At 49.9% G+C, this 20,087-nt stretch overlaps 1 protein-coding gene across 1 annotated transcript in view; it reads right to left on the bottom strand.

The window, feature by feature from the left end:
- The window catches only part of LOC140395361 (E3 ubiquitin/ISG15 ligase TRIM25-like), a 43,867-nt gene extending 23,984 nt beyond the window's left edge, over positions 1–19,883 (bottom strand). The window contains exons 1-3 of the mRNA XM_072483016.1: positions 19,230–19,883; positions 11,089–11,184; positions 4,724–4,957 (exon numbers count right to left, since the gene is read on the bottom strand). Coding sequence (XP_072339117.1) covers positions 4,724–4,957; positions 11,089–11,184; positions 19,230–19,823 — 924 coding nt within the window. The 5' untranslated portion in view covers positions 19,824–19,883. The remainder of the gene's footprint in view (positions 1–4,723; positions 4,958–11,088; positions 11,185–19,229) is intronic.
- Positions 19,884–20,087: the final 204 nt, after the last annotated feature.

Genomic DNA, 20,087 nt, shown 5'->3' with positions numbered 1-20,087 from the left:
CGGACGACAGCGGCCGCTTCCCGCGCTTTTCGCGGTCTCCCGCGCAGGTGCGCGCCAAGAATAACGGCCACAACGAGGGACGCACTGCGCAGGCGCGCCCACCGCAAGATCGCACTGCGCATGCGCAGTGGCGCAACGAACGCCGTGACGTCATGACGTGCAGCAAGTGTGGAGGTCTACACTTAAAAGGGCAATGTCCTGCAAAATACCAACAGTGCAACAGATGTGCCATGATAGGCCACTACGCAGCCCGCTGTCGTGCGGCTCAACCCATGGATCCGGCGCATCCTCGACAACCTCGCACACGAGTCAGGACCGTCCAGCCCACGCATCAAGACTTCCAGTTAAGTGATGCAGATGACCAGGATGACTTCAGAGTTGCCGTCATTGATGTCAACAAGGTCAATGCCATCAATCCAGACGATGAGTGGTGTGCCACCCTGACGGTCAACCGATCGCGCGTCGCCTTCCGTCTGGACACCGGCGCATCCGCCAACCTGATTGCTTACTCTGCAGTCCAGGCCATGAAGGTCAAACCACTCATCACACCATCCCGGCTTAAGATGGTTGACTATAACGGGAACGTTATCCCGTCCGTAGGATCTTGCCAGCTACAGGTGACTCACAAGGGGTACACGGCCACACTCCCCTTCGAAGTTGTGGGCTCATCAAAGGACTCGTTACTGGGCGCACAAGCGTGTAAGGTCCTTCACCTGGTACAGCGCATCATGTCTCTCTCTCCAGATGAGATATCCGACTTCCCGGATGCTGAGTTCCACGCGAATCTCCATTCCCTCCTCGCTCACAACCAGGAGGTTTTTGAAGGCATGGGGACATTGCCACACACGTACAAGATTCGACTCAGACCGGACGCCATCCCTGTCGTTCACGCACCTCGCAGGGTTCCTGCGCCTCTCAAAGACCGCCTCAAGGCACAACTGCAGATTCTTCAGGACCAAGGGGTCCTATCCAAGGTCACGGAGCCCACGCCATGGGTCAGCTCCATGGTCTGTGTAAAGAAGCCCTCTGGCGAGCTCCGTATATGTATAGATCCAAAAGATCTGAACAACAACATCATGCGGGAACACTATCCCATCCCAAAACGAGAAGACCTCACCAGCGAGATGGCGCGAGCCAACATATTCACTAAATTGGATGCGTCCAAAGGATTCTGGCAGATCCAACTGGACCCGGCCAGCCGAAGACTATGCACATTCAACACCCCTTTTGGCAGATTCTGCTACAACCGGATGCCATTCGGCATCATTTCGGCATCTGAAGTATTCCACCGCATTATGGAGCAGATGATGGAAGGCATCGAAGGGGTACGTGTATATGTGGACGATATCATCATTTGGTCCACCACTCCGCAGGAACACATGCATCGTCTTCGACGTGTCTTCACCCGCATACGGCAAAATGGCCTGCGTCTCAACCGTGCGAAGTGTGCTTTCGGCCAGACGGAGCTGAAATTCCTCGGGGACCACATCTCAAGGTCCGGGGTCCGTCCCGATGCAGACAAGGTTAGCGCCATCACAGCCATGCCACGACCGGCTGACAAGAAGGCTGTCTTAAGATTCCTGGGCATGGTCAACTTCCTTGGGAAGTTCATTCCCAACCTGGCTTCTCATACAACAAACATGCGCCATCTCGTAAAAAAATCGACGGAATTCAACTGGCACCAGTCGCATCAGCAGGAATGGGAGGAGCTCAAGCACAAACTGGTCACGGCACCAGTGCTGGCCTTCTTTGACGCGACTCGCCCTACAAAGATCTCAACAGACGCCAGCCAATCTGGTATTGGAGCGGTACTCCTGCAAAAAGACAGCACGTCATCATGGGCCCCGGTTGCGTATGCCTCACGAGCCATGACCCCTACCGAACAGCGCTACGCGCAAATCGAAAAAGAATGCCTGGGCTTGTTAACTGGACTGGACAAGTTCCACGACTATGTGTATGGCCTGCCACGATTCACGGTCGAAACTGACCACCGCCCCCTGGTCAACATCATTAACAAAGACCTGAACGACATGACTCCTCGCCTCCAGCGCATCTTACTCAAACTCAGGAGGTACGATTTTGAACTGATCTACACTCCGAGGAAGGAACTCATAGTGGCGGACACTCTTTCCCGAGCAGTGAGCACACCACCAGATGCGGAGGGGTTCGTGCGTCAAATTGAGGCACACGTGACTCTGACAGCAGCAAATATGCCAGCTGATGATCCTTGTCTGGCCCACATACGCGCAGAGACGGCGACTGACCCTCTGCTGCAGCGAGTGATGCGCCACATGACGGAAGGGTGGCTAAAAGGGCAGTGCCCCCAGTTTTACAATGTGCGAGATGATCTCACCAATATAGACGGGGTCCTTATGAAATCGCATAGGATCGTCATTCCACACAGTGTGCGCCAGATGATTCTTCGTCAACTACACGAAGGCCACTTGGGTGTCGAAAAATGCAGACGAAGGGCCCGGGCGGCGGTATATTGGCCGGGTATTAATGAAGACATAGCCAACATGGTGCTCAACTGCACAACCTGTCAGAGGTTTCAGCCGGCGCAACCTCCGGAAACACTTTTACCACACGAGATGGTGACGTCCCCCTGGGCGAAGGTGGGTGTTGACCTATTTCACGCGCTCGGCAGAGATTACATTGTTATTATAGACTACTTCTCAAACTACCCGGAAGTCATGCCTCTCCATGATCTGACGTCGTCCGCAGTCATTGGGGCCTGCAAGGAAACGTTTGCTCGCCATGGCATTCCAAGGACTGTCATGTCAGACAATGGACCTTGTTTTGCCAGCCGTGAATGGTCGTCCTTTGCCGCAGCATATGGTTTCACTCATGTGACATCCAGCCCTCTGCATCCACAATCGAACGGGAAGGCTGAAAAGGGTGTCCACATCGCAAAGCGGCTCCTGTGCAAGGCGGCTGATGCCGGATCGGACTTTAACCTTGCCTTGCTGGCCTATCGATCGGCCCCGTTATCCACGGGCCTCTCGCCAGCGCAGCTACTAATGGGTCGCTCCCTCAGGACGACGGTACCTTCCGTCCTGGCACCGACAACAGACCATGAGGCGGTTCTTCGGGACATGCAACTGCAGCGTGATCGCCAGAAAGGTCGGTACGACACACGAGCGACGGACCTGCCCCCCCTGTCCTCCGGAGACAAAGTACGCGTCCATCAACCGTATGGTGGCTGGTCAGCACCGGCCGAAGTCCTCCGACAAGTGGCTCCCCGCTCGTTCCTGGTTCGCATGCCGGATGGTTCCGTGCGTCGCCGCAATCGGCGCGCCCTTCGCCGACTTCCACGTTCACAGCCACACAACACGCCAGATCCTCAACAGGCTTCCGAGGATGACTTTGTGGAGCTGCCGCACATCACGCCCTTTCCATCGCCACCCATGGCCATGCCTGCACAGCAGCCGGTGGTTCTTGATCCACCCTTAAGGCGGTCAACCCGAATTCGTCGCAAACCCATTAGAATGGACTTATAATACAGTTCATATGTTTAATAAGTTGGACAATTTTACATGATAACCTGTTGTTGTTTATCGTTCCAGATGTCGTCTGACTGGACAACTGTTCAAAATTTTTTTTCTTCTTCTCTCGTTCGCATTTCTGTTATGTTATGGTACAACTGGATTCATGTGACGCACTCGACATCGCCCCATGTACATAGTTCCGTCATAGACACATGCTGCACACGACACACACACACTCTTAGATGCACTCACGTCACGATCATATTTATTACCACGTAGGCACATATCTTTGTAAAAAGGGGGGATGTCATGATATTCAAACACACACATCATGATGGACACACTAACAGGCAAATCAGAGTACACAACACCACAACCAATCACAGACAAGAACACCAACCACATAAAAAGCACGAGCACGACACCTGGAGGTCGGTAGGTCTGGGGAGAAGGAAGCATGAAAGAGCTGTTGAAACACCACAAGCAGGGAGCCCCCCACGTGCAGAGTGCAAAGACCAAGTTGTAAATAGTGAGTTTAAATAAACAAGTGTTGTACCATATGCAACTGTGTTGGCTCTTCTGTGTGTTAGAACACCCAACACCACAAACCCGTCTTGAATCTCAAGCCAAAGAGAAAATGCTGGAAAATCTCAGCAGGTCTGGCAGCATCTATCGGGAGAGAAATGAGCTAACGTTTCGAGTCCAGATGACCCTTTGTCAAAGCAAATCTCAAGCCCTTGCAACTCAAAAGTATCCATCTACCGTGGGCAGCACGGTAGCACAGTGAGTAGCGCTGTTGCTTCACAGCTCCAGGGACCCAGGTTCAATTCCCGGCTTGGGTCACTGTCTGTGAGGAGTCTGCACGTTCTCCCCGTGTCTGCGTGGGTTTCCTCCGGGTGCTCTGGTTTCCTCCCACTAGTCCCGAATGACATGCTGTAATTTGGACATTCTGAATTATTTCCCAGTGTACCCGAAGGCGCCGGAATGTGGCGACTAGGGGCTTTTCACAGTAACTTCATTGCAGTGTTAATGTAAGCCTTGTGACAATAAAGATTATTATTAACTATGCTAGCCTGAACTGCATCCGGTGTATTAGATCGTCTTCTCTATATAAAAGTATTATACATTGCAGATTAAATAAAAACTTTTTTGAAATGGGTTGGAATCTCCTGCTATTGAACTAAATGTGTAACCATCGCGTTGTACATTGAAGTAATGGTGAATAATGATTTTACCTGCACAAATTTGAAATTATCACTCTTATTGGCCAGGATCTCCAGCTGGAGTTTCTTCTCTCTGAGCTCAGTGCATTTCTGCTCCAATTGTGACCTGATGCTGTTGGCCTGGTTCACTGCCTCCTCCTGCTCCGTCCCAATTAGGTCAATCACCACTTTCAGTGCCTCATCGATGGCTGCGGTCATTGAAGAAAATTTGTTGGTGATTTCCAATTCCACTTGTTGTGCAGTTCTCTGAGGTGAGATTAGAAAGAGTTTTAAACCTCCGGCTCGGTCCGGTCTGGTGCCACCCAGGATCCACTCCCCGTGCCACCCGATATATGCTCCGAGCACCCATTTTCACTTACTCCCCATTCGCCGTGTCATCTACTCCAGCCCTCTAATCCCACACAGCACTCATTCCTGGAACCATCAGCTCCCAAACTGAGGGGAAAAATGGCTGAGGGTGACCTAACAACAATCTTCAAAATTCTGAAAGACTTTAATAGAGTCGATAGGGAGAGAATGTGTCCTCGTGGAGCAGAACGAGAGCCAATAAGATAGTCACCCAGAAATACAATAGGGAATTCAGAAAAAACCTTGTTACCCAAAGGGTAATGAGACTGTGGCACTCGCTATCCCAGGGGGTGCCCGGAGCAAATGGCATAGATGCATTTAAGGAGAATCTAGACAATTGAGGCAGAAGAGGGATATCATGATAGATTTAGATGAGAAAAATGGAAGGAGGTTCAGGTGGACAGTGCCAGGAGTTCAATTCCGGCCTTGGGTGACTGTGTGGAGTTTGCACTTTCTCCCCGTGTCTGCGGGGTTTGCTCCGGGTGCTCCGGTTTCCTCCCACAGTCCAAAGAAGTGCAGGGTAGGTCAATTAGCCATGCTGAATTGCCCCATAGTATCCAGGGATTTTCAGGATAGGTGGTGTTACGGGGATAGGACGGGGATGTGGGCCTGTGTGGGGAGCTCTTTCGGAGGGTCAGTGCAAACTTGATGGGCTGAATGGCCTCCTTCTGCACTGCAGGAATTCTGTGATTTCTGTGGAGCATAAGCCCTGGGATGGACATGTTGGACCAAATGGCCTGTTTCTGTCCCATATATTCTATGTATTCCCATATAAACTGGTGCCACCCAGCACCCACTCCCAGAACCAGTAGGCATCATTCCCAGTGCCACCCACTCCCAGGTCCCAGCATCAAGCCATATCAAATTGTTTGAATTCTGCCGCTGGTTTTGTAGCAAGTGAATCAAGGGATGATGGTACAGAAGGGGGCCGAGGTGAGGAAAACTAGGTGGGTACCTAAACAAGTTGTTTCTCCCCCAATGACCCCAGGTGGTGGTTTTTAATATTCAAAATAAAGCAAATGCCTTCAGACAGAGTAAACAGCAATAAACGTAACATTGCCAAGATCCATCTTGCCTAGGGTGACCAACCCTCCCAGGATTGCCCAGGAGTCTCTGAGAATTGATGGCATGGCTACAAGTGACCCAGGGAAAATGATCCCTAGGCCTTTTTTAAAAATCGGCATGTTCCTTCCATCGTTTTTGAATTTATTTAATTGCCGAAATATTGGTAATTTGACTGGGAGGCAGGCTGATCGTTCAGGGGTCCAGGACAAACAGCTGCAGGAAGTGAAAACAGCTGGAGGAATTCCCAATCTGGAAGCCAAACTGCAGATACTGCGCAACATCAGTGTAGGGGAGAAATACCTGGACACTTTGTTCCAGAATATGGTCACACTTCTTAGAATAAGGTCAGCTGTTTTGATCAGCAGTGAGGGACAGGATAATGTGACCGTGAGTGTGGCAGGTAAGCTGACCGAGCAGACAGTAGTGGAGGAGCCTCAGACATACAATTATCAAACAGGTTTGAGGTACTTACAACCTGTGTGTACAAAAGTGAGGTCTGCAAGGTGGATGAGCAGAGAGGCAAGGCACCATGCCAAAGGAAGCCATTCAAGCAGGGGGAGCACAAAGGAATGTAGAATAGATTTACTAGGATGTTGCCTGGTATGGAGGGCATTAGCTATGAGGAGCGGTTGAATAAACTCGGTTTGTTCTCACTGGAACGAAGGAGGTTGAGGGGCGACCTGATAGAGGTCTACAAAATTATGAGGGGCATAGACAGAGTGGATAGTCAGAGGCTTTTCCCCGGGGTAGAGGGGTCAATTACTAGGGGGCATAGGTGAGAGGGGCAAGGTTTAGAGTAGATGTACGAGGCAAGTTTTTCACGCAGAGGGTAGTGGGTGCCTGGAACTCGCTACCGGAGGAGGTGGTGGAAGCAGGGACGATAGTGACATTTAAGGGGCATCTTGACAAATACATGAATAGGATGGGAATAGAGGGATACGGACCCAGGAAGTGTAGAAGATTGTAGTTTAGTCGGGCAGCATGGTCGGCACGGGCTTGGAGGGCCGAAGGGCCTGTTCCTGTGCTGTACATTTCTTTGTTCTTTGTTTTGTTCTTTGGTAGTAGGGGACAGTATAAGAGGAATTGACATTTCTCCACAGCAAGGAGCGAGAGCCCAGATTGCCTCCTTAGTGCCAGGGTTCGGGATATCTTCTTCGGGCTGGAGAGGAATCTACAACGGGAATGGTCTATGTAGGTATCAATGACAGAGGCAGGCTAAGAAACAAGATTCTGCATAGTCAGTATGATGAGCTAGGCACCAGAAACTCAACGGTAATAATCTCTGGATTATTAGATGAACCATGGGAATATTGGCATAGGGAAAATAAGATTATAAAAATGAATGTGTAGCTCAAACACTGGTGTGGGAGAACTGGGGCTGGATTCTCTGTTTTTGGGACTATGCCCCCACGCCGTCGTGAAAACTGTGGTCTTTGACGCCAGGAAAACTGGCGTGAAAGGCTACAGAGTCACCGTCTTGCAGGAGGCTAGCAGGCAGCTGTCGTAGAGTTCGCAGCTCTAGCTCTAGCCCCCCGCACTTCCGGGTCAGAGGCCACGCATGCACACGGCGGCTGCCTCCAGCGGCCGCGCTGTGCTCCATGGCGGACTCAGCCCACGGACCTGGACCGCCGAAATAGTGCCCCGAATCGGCCGCTCACCCACCCTGGACCACCCACACACATAGCCCCCAGTCCCGAATGAAGCCCCCCCCCCTGCCCTCCGATCGGCCCTCCCCGGACTGAGTCCGCAGCCGCCAGGCGAGGTTCCCGAACGGCAGGACCATGTTAGGACCACGCCATCGGGAATTCGGCCGGTCGGGGACGGAGAATCGCGGGGCGGGCCTCAGGCAATGGCCTGAGGCGGTAGATACTCGGCACGGCGTAGGGTGGGGGGATAGCGAAACCGGTGCTGATTTTGTGCGCGAAAGCGGATTCTCCACCCCTTCGACAAATGTGATTTCAGCGTTTTGGGGACCGGGGGGGGGGGGCGGGGGGAGAGAGAGAGAGAGAGAGAATCCAGCCCCTGAGTTCTGGTTCATGTGATACTGGCACCAGTATTGGGAAAAGTAGGGTCTGTACCATTGGGATGATCTACATCTGAACCGTGCTGGGGCCAGGATGCTATCGAGCCACATAACTCGGGAAGTAGAGAGGGCTTTAAACTAAGTAGTATGAGTAAGGGATCAAATTTGGGAAGATATAGATCAAAGAGTAGAGACATAGCAAGAGAGGAAGGTATTAATATGAGAAATGATAAACAGACTGTGACAGGAAAGGATAGAGCACAAATCTAAGACTAAATCAGGTAAGGCTAGAGATCATAAAAACAATCATAGAATCAAAGAATTTACAGTGCATTTGGCCCACTGAGTCTGCACTGGCCCTTGCAAAGAGCACTCTACTTAAGCCCACTCCTCCACCCTGTCCCCATAAACCCAATAACCTGACCTAATCTTTTGGACACTAAGGGGTAATTTAGCATGGCCAATCCACCTAACCTGCACATACATCTTTGGACTGTGGGAGGAAAACCGGAGAACCCGGAGGAGACCCACGCAGACACGGGGAAAAAGTGCAAACTCCACACAGTCACCTGAGGCCGGAATTGAACCGGGTCCCGGGAGCTGTGAGGCCACAGTGCTAACCACGGTGCCACCGTGCCGCACGTTGAAAGAATAAACACTGAAAGGATAAAACGTAAAGCTCTGAATCTGAATGCGCGGAGCATTTGAAACAAACCAGATCAAATCAACATAGAATTTACAGTGCAGAAGGAGGCCATTCGGCCCATCGAGTCTGCACCGGCTCTTGGAAAGAGCGCCCTACCCAAGGTCAACACCTCCACCCTATCCCCATAACCCAGTAACCCCACCCAACACTAAGGCCAATTTTGGACTCTAAGGGCAATTTATCATGGCCAATCCACCTAACCTGCACATCTTTGGACTGTGGGAGGAAACCGGAGCACCCGGAGGAAACCCACGCACACACGGGGAGGATGTGCAGACTCCACACAGACAGTGACCCAAGCCGGAATCGAACATGGGACCCTGGAGCTGTGAAGCAATTGTGCTATCCACAATGCTACCGTGCTGCCCAGAAAAATCCATAGAATCCCTACAGTGCAGACTGAGACCATTTGGCCCATCAAGTCTGCACTGACCCCCTGAAAGAGCACCCTACCTAGGCACACTGCCCCGCCCTATCCCCGTAACGTCATCTAATACCTTTGGACAATGGGAGGAAACTGGATCACCTGGAGGAAATTCACACAGACACTGAGAGAATGTGCAAATTCCACATTCCACAGAGAAATAGTGATCAATAAGTATATATTTTTTAATATATAAATTTAGAGTACCCAATTATTTTTATTTTCCAATTAAGGGGCAATTTAGCGTGGCCAATCCACTTAACCAGCACATCTTTGGGTTGTGAAACCCACGCAGATACGGGGAGAATGTGCAAACTCCACAAGGACAGTGACACAGAGCCGGGAATCTAGCCACATTCCTTTACCATTTCCTTTGTTTAGATTTAGGACCTAGTTTCAGTTCAGACTTCTTCACTTTCAATCCTAATGAAGAATTCTATCTTGTTATGGTCACTGTTCCCTAAAGTACCCACACAACAAGACTATTAATTATTATGGCCCTATTTGCTGGTAGTCCTTGTTTCCTCTGCCTCACACTGTTGCTTTCTACTTTTCTGTCTTTCATTTATATCTTTGCTTTCCACTCGTTTGTCTGTCTCCATGCTCAGGTTCCCATCCCCCTGTCACTCTAGTTTAGGTAAAGTCGCCACAGTTGGACCTTTATGAATAACCTCAGCCAGTCAGGGAATTGAACCGGTGCTGCTGGCCCCACTCTGCATCATGAACCAGCTATCTACCCAACTGTGCTAAACCGGTCAGTCTCGTTTAAATCCTCCCCGACAGCACTAGCAAATGGCCCTGGAAGGATATTGTTCCCAATCCTGCTGGGTGCAACCCGCCCAGCTTGGACAGATCCCGGGCAGGATTCTCCGTTGCCCGACGCCAATATCGTAATCGGCGATCAGGCGGAGAATTGGTTCCGACATGGGAATCAGGTCCGGCGCCGGTTTGACTCCAGTTTGCGAGTCTCCGCCCCTTCCAAACCGGCATCATTGTGACGCGTGCGTATTCGCAATGCCGTTGGCACCTCATTGGCCCGCCCACTCACAATGCTCTGCCCTGATGGGCCGAGTTCCCGATGGCACAGGACACATGTGGTCACACAAATCGTGAGCCCGGTGTGGCGACTGCAGACAGTGTCCAGCGCTGCCACACTCGGCCGGGATCCGTGCCGCTGGCCGAGGGGGCTTCAGCGAGGGCCGGGGGAATGATGGAGGGTGGCCAGGGGGTGGGCAGTGGGGTCGTAGTTTGCGGGTCGGGTCCACGCATGGCCGGCGCCATGTTGCATGGCGTTACTGCTGCAGGTTGTCAGCCGTGCGCATGCGCGGTCCGGGACCTGGCCGTTTTCAGTGTGGGGGATGGGAGTTTTGGGTGGCGCCGGTGCTAGCCCCCCACCGGTACCGGAAACGTGGAGGGTTCACACCGATATTTTTACGTGTAGATCTCCCGCGGATTCTCCGTTAGAGCCAGCACTTAGCCGCAAGAACGGAGAATCCAGCCCCCCCCCCCCCCATCTTCCCCATAATCGGTCGCAATGCCTCAGGAATGCGAATCCCTCCCTCCTACACCATCTCTCCAGCCACGCATTCATCTGCTGGTGCAACTTGATTTTGTGCCTAAAAGCCCTGATTGTCATTGTTCCACGGATCACAAATTGGAATTCTCTACTTGATACAAAAAAGCTGGATAATTGAAGCTGTGATCTGTGCAATCCTCTGATTGACAGACACACGGAAGAACTCGAACCAGTATTCAAAAGCTCCATCAATTCCTGATCGCCTCATTGCCGAGGAGGTTGTCAACCATCTAACCGTGATTGAGTCAATGGTTTCCTGAAGAGTCCCGATCTCCAGCAGTGTCCCCTGTAGCTGCTTCTCCATCTCAAGATCCGTTTGATAAAGTTCTTTCTAGTAAATGAGAGAGAAAATACATCAGGACTAACACATTGTGGCGCACAAAGACTCCGTGAGACAAACAGAGTGAAGTCGATGAGGCTTTATTAAGCGTGTCTGTTCCCCAGCAGCCCGATAGTAAACTGGCCTGCGGGGGAAGGCACCGGCTTCTTATACTTCGCCTTCAGGGCGGAGTATGAGGTCAACGGCCAACCAGGACCCGGGATCTGTCAGCCAATGACATTAGGGCTTCCAGTCCCACATGACCCCCAATACATACTACCACACACATAAAGGGAAATACACCACAAGGTTTCATGCACAGTCATAGCAGAGGGGTGGGACTGGATTACATTTCAATAATGGTCCCCACACAGAAGATTTAGCATGTAGGATCAATGACTTGTGTCTTGTAGATGATGGACAGGTTTTGGGGAGTCAGGCGATGTGTTACTCACTGTTAAATTCACAGCCCCTGGCCTTCTGTAACAGTAGTATTTATGTGGTTACCCCAATTAAGTTTCTAGTCAATAGTAACCCGAGAATTTTGTTGGTGGGATTCAGCACTGGTAATGAATTGAATGTCAAGGGGAAATGGTTAGAAGCTCTCTTTTTAAAAAGTCGTTCATCGGTTATGGCATGACTGGCTAGGCTTGCATTTATTGCCCATCCCTAATTGTCCTTGACTAGGTGAGTCATTTCCTTGCACTGCTGTTGTCCATGTGGTGTAGGTACCCCCACAGTGCGGTTAGGAAGGATTTCCAGGATTCTGATCCTGTGACATCAAAGGAACAGAGATGTGTTCGAAGTCAGAAGGATGTGTGTCTTGGAGGAGAACTTGCCTAGGATGTTGTCAACCAAGGTGGTGTTCCAATACATCTGCTGCCCCTGTCCTTCTAGATGGTACAGTTGCTGGTTTGGAGCCGTCAAAGGAGCTTTGGTGAATTACTGCAGTGCATCTTGACATGGCACACACGACTGCTACTGTGCGTTGGTGGTAGACGGAGTGAATGTTTAAGGTGGTGGATGGTCAAACAGGTTGCTTTGTCCTGGATGGTGTTGAGCTTCTTGAGTGTTGTTGGAGCTACACTCATCCAGACAAATGGAGAGTATTGCATTACACTTCTGACTTGTGCCTTGTAGATGGTGGACAGGCTTTGGGGATTCAGCATATGAGTTACTCACTGCAGAATTTCCAGTTTCTGACCTGTTCTTGTAGGCAGTGTTTATATTGAAATGTATTAAATCATGAGGGGCATAGATAGAGTAGACAGGAAGAAACTTTACCCTTTGTGGAGGGATCAATGACAAGGGGGCATAGATTTAAAGTTTTGAGGGGATGTGAGGAAAAACCTTTTCACCCAGAGGGTAGTGGGAGCCTGGACTCACTTCCTCAAAGGGTGGTGGAGGCAGACACCCTCATAACATTCAAGATGTGTACTTGTGATCCCAGGGCAAACAAGGCTATGGACCAAGTGCTGGAAAATTGGATTAGAATAGTTAGGTGGTTGGTTTTGATCAAGGAAAACCCCATGGCCTTTTACACACATGTGAGAAATATGAGAATGACTAGAGCGAGGGTAGGTCCAATCAAGGACAGTAGCGGGAGATTGTGTATTGAGTCTGAAGAGATAGGAGAGGTCTTGAACGAGTATTTTTCTTCAGTATTTACGAATGAGAGGGGCCATATTGTTGGAGAGGACAGTGTGAAACAGCCTGTAAGCTCGAGGAGATACTTGTTAGGAAGGAAGATTGGGCATTTTGAAAAACTTGAGGATCGACAAGTCCCCCAGGCCTGACGAGAAATATCCAAGGATTCTATGAGAAGCAAGAGATGAAATTGCAGAGCCGTTGGCAATGACCTTTTCATCCTCACTGTCAACAGGGGTGGTACCAGGGGATTGGAGAGTGGCGAATGCCCCTGTTCAAAAAAGGGAATAGGGATAACCCTGGGAATTACAGGCCAGTTAGTCTTACTTCGGTGGTAGGCAACGTAATGGAAAGGGTACCGAGGGATAGGATTTCTGAGCATCTGGAAAGACACTGCTTGATTAGGGATAGTCAGCACGGATTTGTGAGGGGTAGGTCTTGCCTCACAAGTCTTATTGAATTCTTTGAGGAGGTGACCAAGCACGTGGATGAAGGTAAAGCAGTGGATGTACTGTACATGGATTTTAGTAAGGCATTTGATAAGGTTCCCCATGGTAGGCTTATGCAGAAATTGAGGAGGCATGGGATAGTGGGAAATTTGGCCAGTTGAATAACGAACTGGCTAACCGTTCGAAGTCAGAGAGTGGTGGTGGATGGCAAATGTTCAGCCTGGAACCAGTTACCAGTGGCGTACTGCAGCGGTCAGTTCTGGGTCCTCTGCTGTTTGTGATTTTCATTAATGACTTGGATGAAGGAGTTGAAGGGTGGGCCAGTAAATCTGCAGACGATACGAAGATTGGTGGTGTTGTGGATAGTGAGGAGAGCTGTTGTCAGCTGCAAAGAGACATAAATAGGATGCAGAGCTGGGCTGAGAAGTGGCAGATGGAGTTTAACCCTGAAAAGTGTGAGGTTGTCCATTTTGGTAGGGCAAATATGAATGCAGAATACAGGGTTAACGGTAGGGTTCTTGGCAATGTGGAGGAGCAGAGAGATCTTGGGGTCTATGTTCATAGATCTTGGAAAGTTGTCACTCAAGTGGATAGAGCTGTGAAGAAGACCTATGGTCAATCCAGAGGGATTGAATTTAAGAGCCGTGAGGTGATGATGCAGCTGTACAAAACCTTGGTAAGGCCACATTTGGAGTACTGTGTGCAGTTCTGGTCACCTCATTTTAGGAAGGAGATCGAAGCTTTGGAAAAGGTGCAAAAGAGATTTACCAGGATGCTGCCTGGAATGGAGAGTAGGTCTTCTGAGGAAAGGTTGAGGGTGCTCGGCCTTTTCTCATTAGAACGGAGAAGGATGAGGGGCGACTTGATAGAGGTTTATAAGATGATCAGGGGAATAGATAGAGTAGACAGTCAGAGACTTTTTCCCCGGGTAGAACAAACCATTACAAGGGGACATAAATTTAAGATTAATGGTGGAAGATATAGGGGGATGTCAGAGGTAGGTTCTTTACCCAGAGAGTAGTGGGGGCATGGAATGCACTGCCTGTGGAAGTAGTTGAGTCGGAAACATTAGGGATCTTCAAGCGGCTATTGGATAGGTACATGGATAACGGTAGAATGATGGGGTGTAGATTAATTTGTTCTTAATCTAGGACAAAAGTTCGGCACAACATCGTGGGCTGAAGGGCCTGTTCTGTGCTGTATTTTCTATGTTCTATGTTATGTTCTTATGGCTGTGTGGTAATACCAGGTATTGCAGTACCTGAGAGGTAGATGGCCATTGGCTAGCCTTAGGAGTCTACCATTGGCTAATGCACATAGCTCCGCCCTGAGAGGCGGTGTATAAGAACCAATGCCATCCCATCAGCCTTCACTTTCTGTATCGAAGCTGCTGGGTACAGTTCTAGCTGATTAAAGCCGATTAGTTATAACTCACCTTGTCTCGAGAGTAATTGATTGTGCATCAGGCTGGTCAGTTTCATTTCTGGTCAATTGTGACCCCTGGGTAGGTTGATAGTTGGGGATTCAGTGATGGTAATGTCATTGAATGTCAAGGAACATGGTTGGATTCTCTCCTGTTGGAGATGGTCATGGCCTGACACTTGTGTGGCATATATGTTACTGACCACTTGTCAGCCCAAGCCTGGATATTGTCCAGGTTTCGCTGCATTTGGACATGAACAGTTTCGGTATCTGAGGCGTTGTGAATGGTGCTGAATATTTTGGAATCATCAGCGAACATCCCACTTCTGACCTTATCATGGAGGGATATGGTTTTCACATTTTGGTGGCAGTGATTGCCTGGCAGTTGTGTGTCATGAATGTTACTTGTCATTTGTCAGCACAAGCCTGAAATTATCCAGGTCCTTTTACATGTGAAAATGGTCTGCATCAGTTTTGGAGGCTTTACAAATGATACTAAACACTGTAATCATCAGTGAACATCCCCACTAGACCTTATGATGGTTGGAAGATCATTGATGAAGCAGTAGAAGATGCTTTGACCTCAGACATTACCCTGAGGAACTCCAGCAGTGATGGCCTGGGACTGAATGGCCTCCAACAACCATCTTACTTTATACTGGGTATGACTCCAACGAGTGGGGACTTTCCCCCGATTCCCATTGACTTCAATTTTACTCGGGCTCCTTGATGCCACCCATGGTCAAATACTGCCTTGGTATCACTCTCATCCCGCCTCTGCAATTCAGCTCATCCGTCCATTGGACAATGGCTGTAGTGAGGTCTGAAGCAATGGCCCTGCAGGAACCCAAACTGAGCATCAGTGAAGCAGGATGTTGCTGATGCAGTGATGACACCTTCCCTGACTTGGCTGAGTAAGCTGATGAGTTGGTAACTGGCCAGATTAGATTTGTCCTCCATTTGTGGATAGGACGTACCTGGGCAATTCTCCACAAGGCCAGATCAATGCCAATGTTACAACTGTATTGGAACAGCTTGGCTTCAGGCATTCCTTGATGTTACGTGGAGTGAAACAAATTGGCTGAAGACCGGCACCCAGGATGGTGGGGACCTCGGGAGGAAGCTGAGATGGAACAGTCACTCGGCACTTCTGGCTGAATATGCTTCAGCCGTGTGTGGATTCCCCCATTATTGAGGATGGCGATTGTGGAGCCTCCTCCTCCAGTTAGTTGTTAATTGTCCACCACCATTTACAAATGGATGTGGCAGGACTGCAGAGATTAAATCTGACCCATTGTTTGGGGGATTGCTTAGCTCTGTCTATCACTGTTTCTGGTGTTTAGCAAGTAGTGCTGTAATTAACTTCACCAGGTTGGCACCTCATTTTTAGGTATGCCCGGTGCTGGTCCTGGCAAGCCCTCCTGCACTCTTCATTGATACTTAGCTTGATGGTAACAGTAGATCGCGGGATATGCCAAGCCATATGATTACAATTGTGTTTGTTATAATTCTGCTACCACTGATAGTCCACAGCACCTTCTAGATATCCAGTTTTGAGCTGTTAGTTATGTTCTGAATCTCACTTTTAGTATGGTGGTCATGCCACAATACACAACCGAGGGTATTCCTTTGACAGCAATTTCCAAACTTGCAACCTCCGCCACATAGAGGGCAAGGGCAGCAGATACATGGGGACACCAGCACCAACAAGTTTCCTCCAAGCCACACACTATCCTGACTTGGAATTATATCACCGTTCCTTCATTGTTGCTGGATCAAAATCCAGGAATGCCCTCCCTGACAGCACCATGGGTGTTCCTACACCATATGGGCCAGAATTTGACATTGCTCTGGTGGGCGCACACCCGACCCGGAAACACCTGAAATGGTGCAAAATTGTGCATGTCAGGCATGGGAGCTGACGTCATGCGCACTCGCACAATATTTCAGCAATATCAATAAGTCAATTTGGTCCATTAAGGGACCAATAAAACACAATTTTACGTTGGCCCCTCTGCATCTACGGTTGGTGGACGAGCCAGAGGCCTTTACGTTTTGGTTTCAACCTCTATCCAAGGCAGAGTGAACCATCCAGCCTGAAATAAAATTTAAGAAGGTGTCTGGGGACGGAGCTTTGTGTTTGGATGTGTTTCCTGGACACACAGTATTCATTTTCCGTCGCAATTTATTTTTCACGGGTCAGCAGCTCCCTGAGACAGCTGTCCACCTGAGAGAGCACAATCAAAGAGCCAGCCCCCCCCCTCCCCCGTTTATTCAGCGTCCACACTCCCAGCCTTTCTCAGTGTGAATTTCCCACTGGCTGCCCGCTAATTGGCCAGCAGCGGGATGTCACATTCCGACCATGGCCGGAAGTGCGCTTGGCGCGTGCTTCCAACCCCGCCGGGTGTGTGCGCCCAATGGACAGGAAATTCAGACCATGGACTGTCGTGATTCCAGAAGGCTGCTCACCATCACCTTTTTAAGGGCAATTAGGGATGGACATTAATGCCGGCCTCGCCAGGGACACCCATGTCCTGTGAAACAATAAAAATAAACAGACAAGACTGCATCTCCACAATGTTTATACGATCGTCACCCTGACAAATAATGTTATGGACAGATGCATGTGCCACAGGTGGATTGGTGAGGGTGAGGTTAGGTGGGTTTTTCTCATTTGTTGGTTCTCAATTTGGTAGGTATGTCCTTTAGCACTTGGCCAGCTCATTGAAGTCCCCCATCCAGAGTACGTACATGCCACATTCTTGCCATCTCAGTGCTTCTTCAAAATGTCATTCAACATAGAGGAGTATTGATTCATCAGCTGGGGGTAATCAGCAGGAGGGTTCCCAGCTAGTGTTTGACCTGAAGCCATGAGATTTCATGGGGTCCAGGGCAAATGTTTGGGACTCCCAAAGCAACTCCCTCCCAAAAGTATAGCACTGTGCCGCCACCTCTGGGGAGTCCATCCTGCTGGTGGGACTGCACATACCCAGGAAAAGTGATGGTAGTGTGTCTGAGACATTGCGTATGATTTTAGGGCCATGCTACGCTCGAAAGGCAGCTCACCGCTCCTGGGATCTACTCAGCTCGCAACACCTCGCGAGATCTAACGTGATCTCTCAAGACATTGCGATGTAAATTCCACCCATTGTGGGCAGGATCACTTATTAACAAATCTAGATATTAAAGCAAGAAGCTAGTCTCACTTTAATGTGCAGATTCCCGGGGTAGCCAAGGTGTGGGATCTAGCTCCTTTGTCCCAGAGACATTGGGCGAGCGCCATTCAGTTCAGGTCTCCACAAACGGGAAGGAGACGGAACGGCACATGTGCGGTCTCCTCGGGGATCGTAGGTCCCAGGTGCATTCCCTTTAGGCAGGGTGGCACCCTGGCACTGCTGGTGCTACCTGGGCACTGCCAGCCTGGCACTGTCCAGGTGGCACTACCAGCTGGCAGGCACTGTCAGGTTGGCAGTGCCAAGCTGGCACTTTTTGCATGGTGCCAATCGGGCTGGGGGTGCCCTGTGTAGATGTTTGGGGGGGGGGCAGGGTTGAGCTGTGAACCTTCCCATAGTGTGTTGGGGCCTGGGAGGGGGGGGGGTGGTCAGGGATCAATTTGGGTGCTCCAGAGATCACGACGCCATTTAAAAATGGCGTCCCGATCACTTGCTACACTGAGGAGTTCCGGCAAGCAGAGCTCCTCAGTACACAAAATGGGGGTACGTGCACATTCCCCGCTACGTCCCCCTACTTAATGTGAGTGCCATTTTATACCGTTGTTTTTCTTGAAGCTACGAGTGCCAGGAGACACATGGCTAAATGTGCTCACCCTAGGAATTTGTTCCCATTTATTCAAATCATACCCATTGTCTGCAAGGTCTGATTCTGCGACTATGTCAGGCAGTTGCTCGTCTAGTCTGTGGACCAGCTGTCCCTGATTTGGCACATCCTCCCAGATGTTGGTGAGCAGGAGCTTTCAGGGTCAAATGAGCAGATTGTGGCTGTAGTGGTGTATGCATAAGCAATTGTACATGTAAATTTCTTTACGCAAAGAGTAGTGAGGCCGTGGAATGCCCTACCTGCTACAGTAGTGAACTCGCCAACATTGAGGGCATTTAAAAGTTTATTGGATAAACATATGGATGATAATGGTATAGTGTAGGTTAGATGGCTTTTGTTTCGGTGCAACATCGTGGGCCGAAGGGCCTGTACTGCGCTGTATTGTTCTATGTTCTATGTTCTATATGTGAAATGAAATTGCTTATTGTCACAATAGACTTCAAATGAAGTTACTGTGAAAAGCCCCTAGTCGCCACATTCCGACACCTGTTCGGGGAGGCTGGTACGGGAATTGAACCGTGCTGCAGGCCTGCCTTGGTCTGCTTTCAAAGCCAGCGATTTAGCCCTGTGCTAAACCAGCCCCTGACCTTCCGACCACTAGGTGGCAGGCAAGTAATACCATGTGACACTCTAACCTGTAGGAGAATGTGGGAAGTGCTGATCATTTTCTTTGTACAAGTTTAACAATTTATCAACTTTTACCTTTCTGCTGTGTACCTCTTCCTCCAGTGTTACCACCTCGTGATTACGATGCTCGTTAGTCGTACATACGCAGCAAATGAAAGTCTTGTCACTCCTGCAGAAGAGCTCCAGGTGCTTCCTGTGCATCTTGCATTTACGCTCCTTGATATCTGGCACAGGCTCGGTCAGGGGATGATCCTGGAATGCTGGGCTGTCCCGATGAGGGGTCAAGTGCTCCTCGCAGTAAGATGCCAGGCATACCAGGCACGACCTGGCTGCTCTCAGCCGGCCACTGCTGCAGAAATCACAAGTGACGTCCCCTGGTCCTGCCAAGGGCCGGGTGCTGTCAGGCTTCGCGCCCGACTTGAGAAAATCATCCACTATGTCGCAGACGATGATGTTTCTGTGGAGCAGGGGCCTGGGGATGAAACTTTTCCGGCACTGTGGGCAGCTGTAGGCCCCGATACTAAACTGCTGGTCCCAGAATCGACCAATGCATTCCAGGCAGAAATTATGTCCACATGGAATTGTGGCTGGATTCTTGAACAGGTCCAAACAGATGGCACAGACCAGCTTCTCCCTGGAAATCTGAACATTTGATGACGCTAATGCCATATCGAGACGCCAGTTCTGGTCTTTACAGCTGGAATCTGAAGCATCCGTTGATTTGCCTGGAGTTTGACAACCCAGAATGTATTTATTACTCGGTTCCTGGATTCTTTTTCAATGTTGCTTAAGTGGGAGGGCAAGTGAGGAAACAAGACATCCCCATTAGTGATTTCAGCACAGCCCCTTGCGTCACCCCCAAAGTATACCATGCAACATTAAACATGACTTAAAATGACAATAAAGAATTTGTGTTCCGGGGCACAGGGGAAG

Source organism: Scyliorhinus torazame, chromosome 18 (genome assembly GCF_047496885.1).
Source record: "Scyliorhinus torazame isolate Kashiwa2021f chromosome 18, sScyTor2.1, whole genome shotgun sequence".
NCBI classification, from domain to species: domain Eukaryota; kingdom Metazoa; phylum Chordata; class Chondrichthyes; order Carcharhiniformes; family Scyliorhinidae; genus Scyliorhinus; species Scyliorhinus torazame.
The sequence above is the reverse complement of the archived record's forward strand: the minus strand, read 5'-3'. Positions and strand labels throughout refer to the sequence as shown.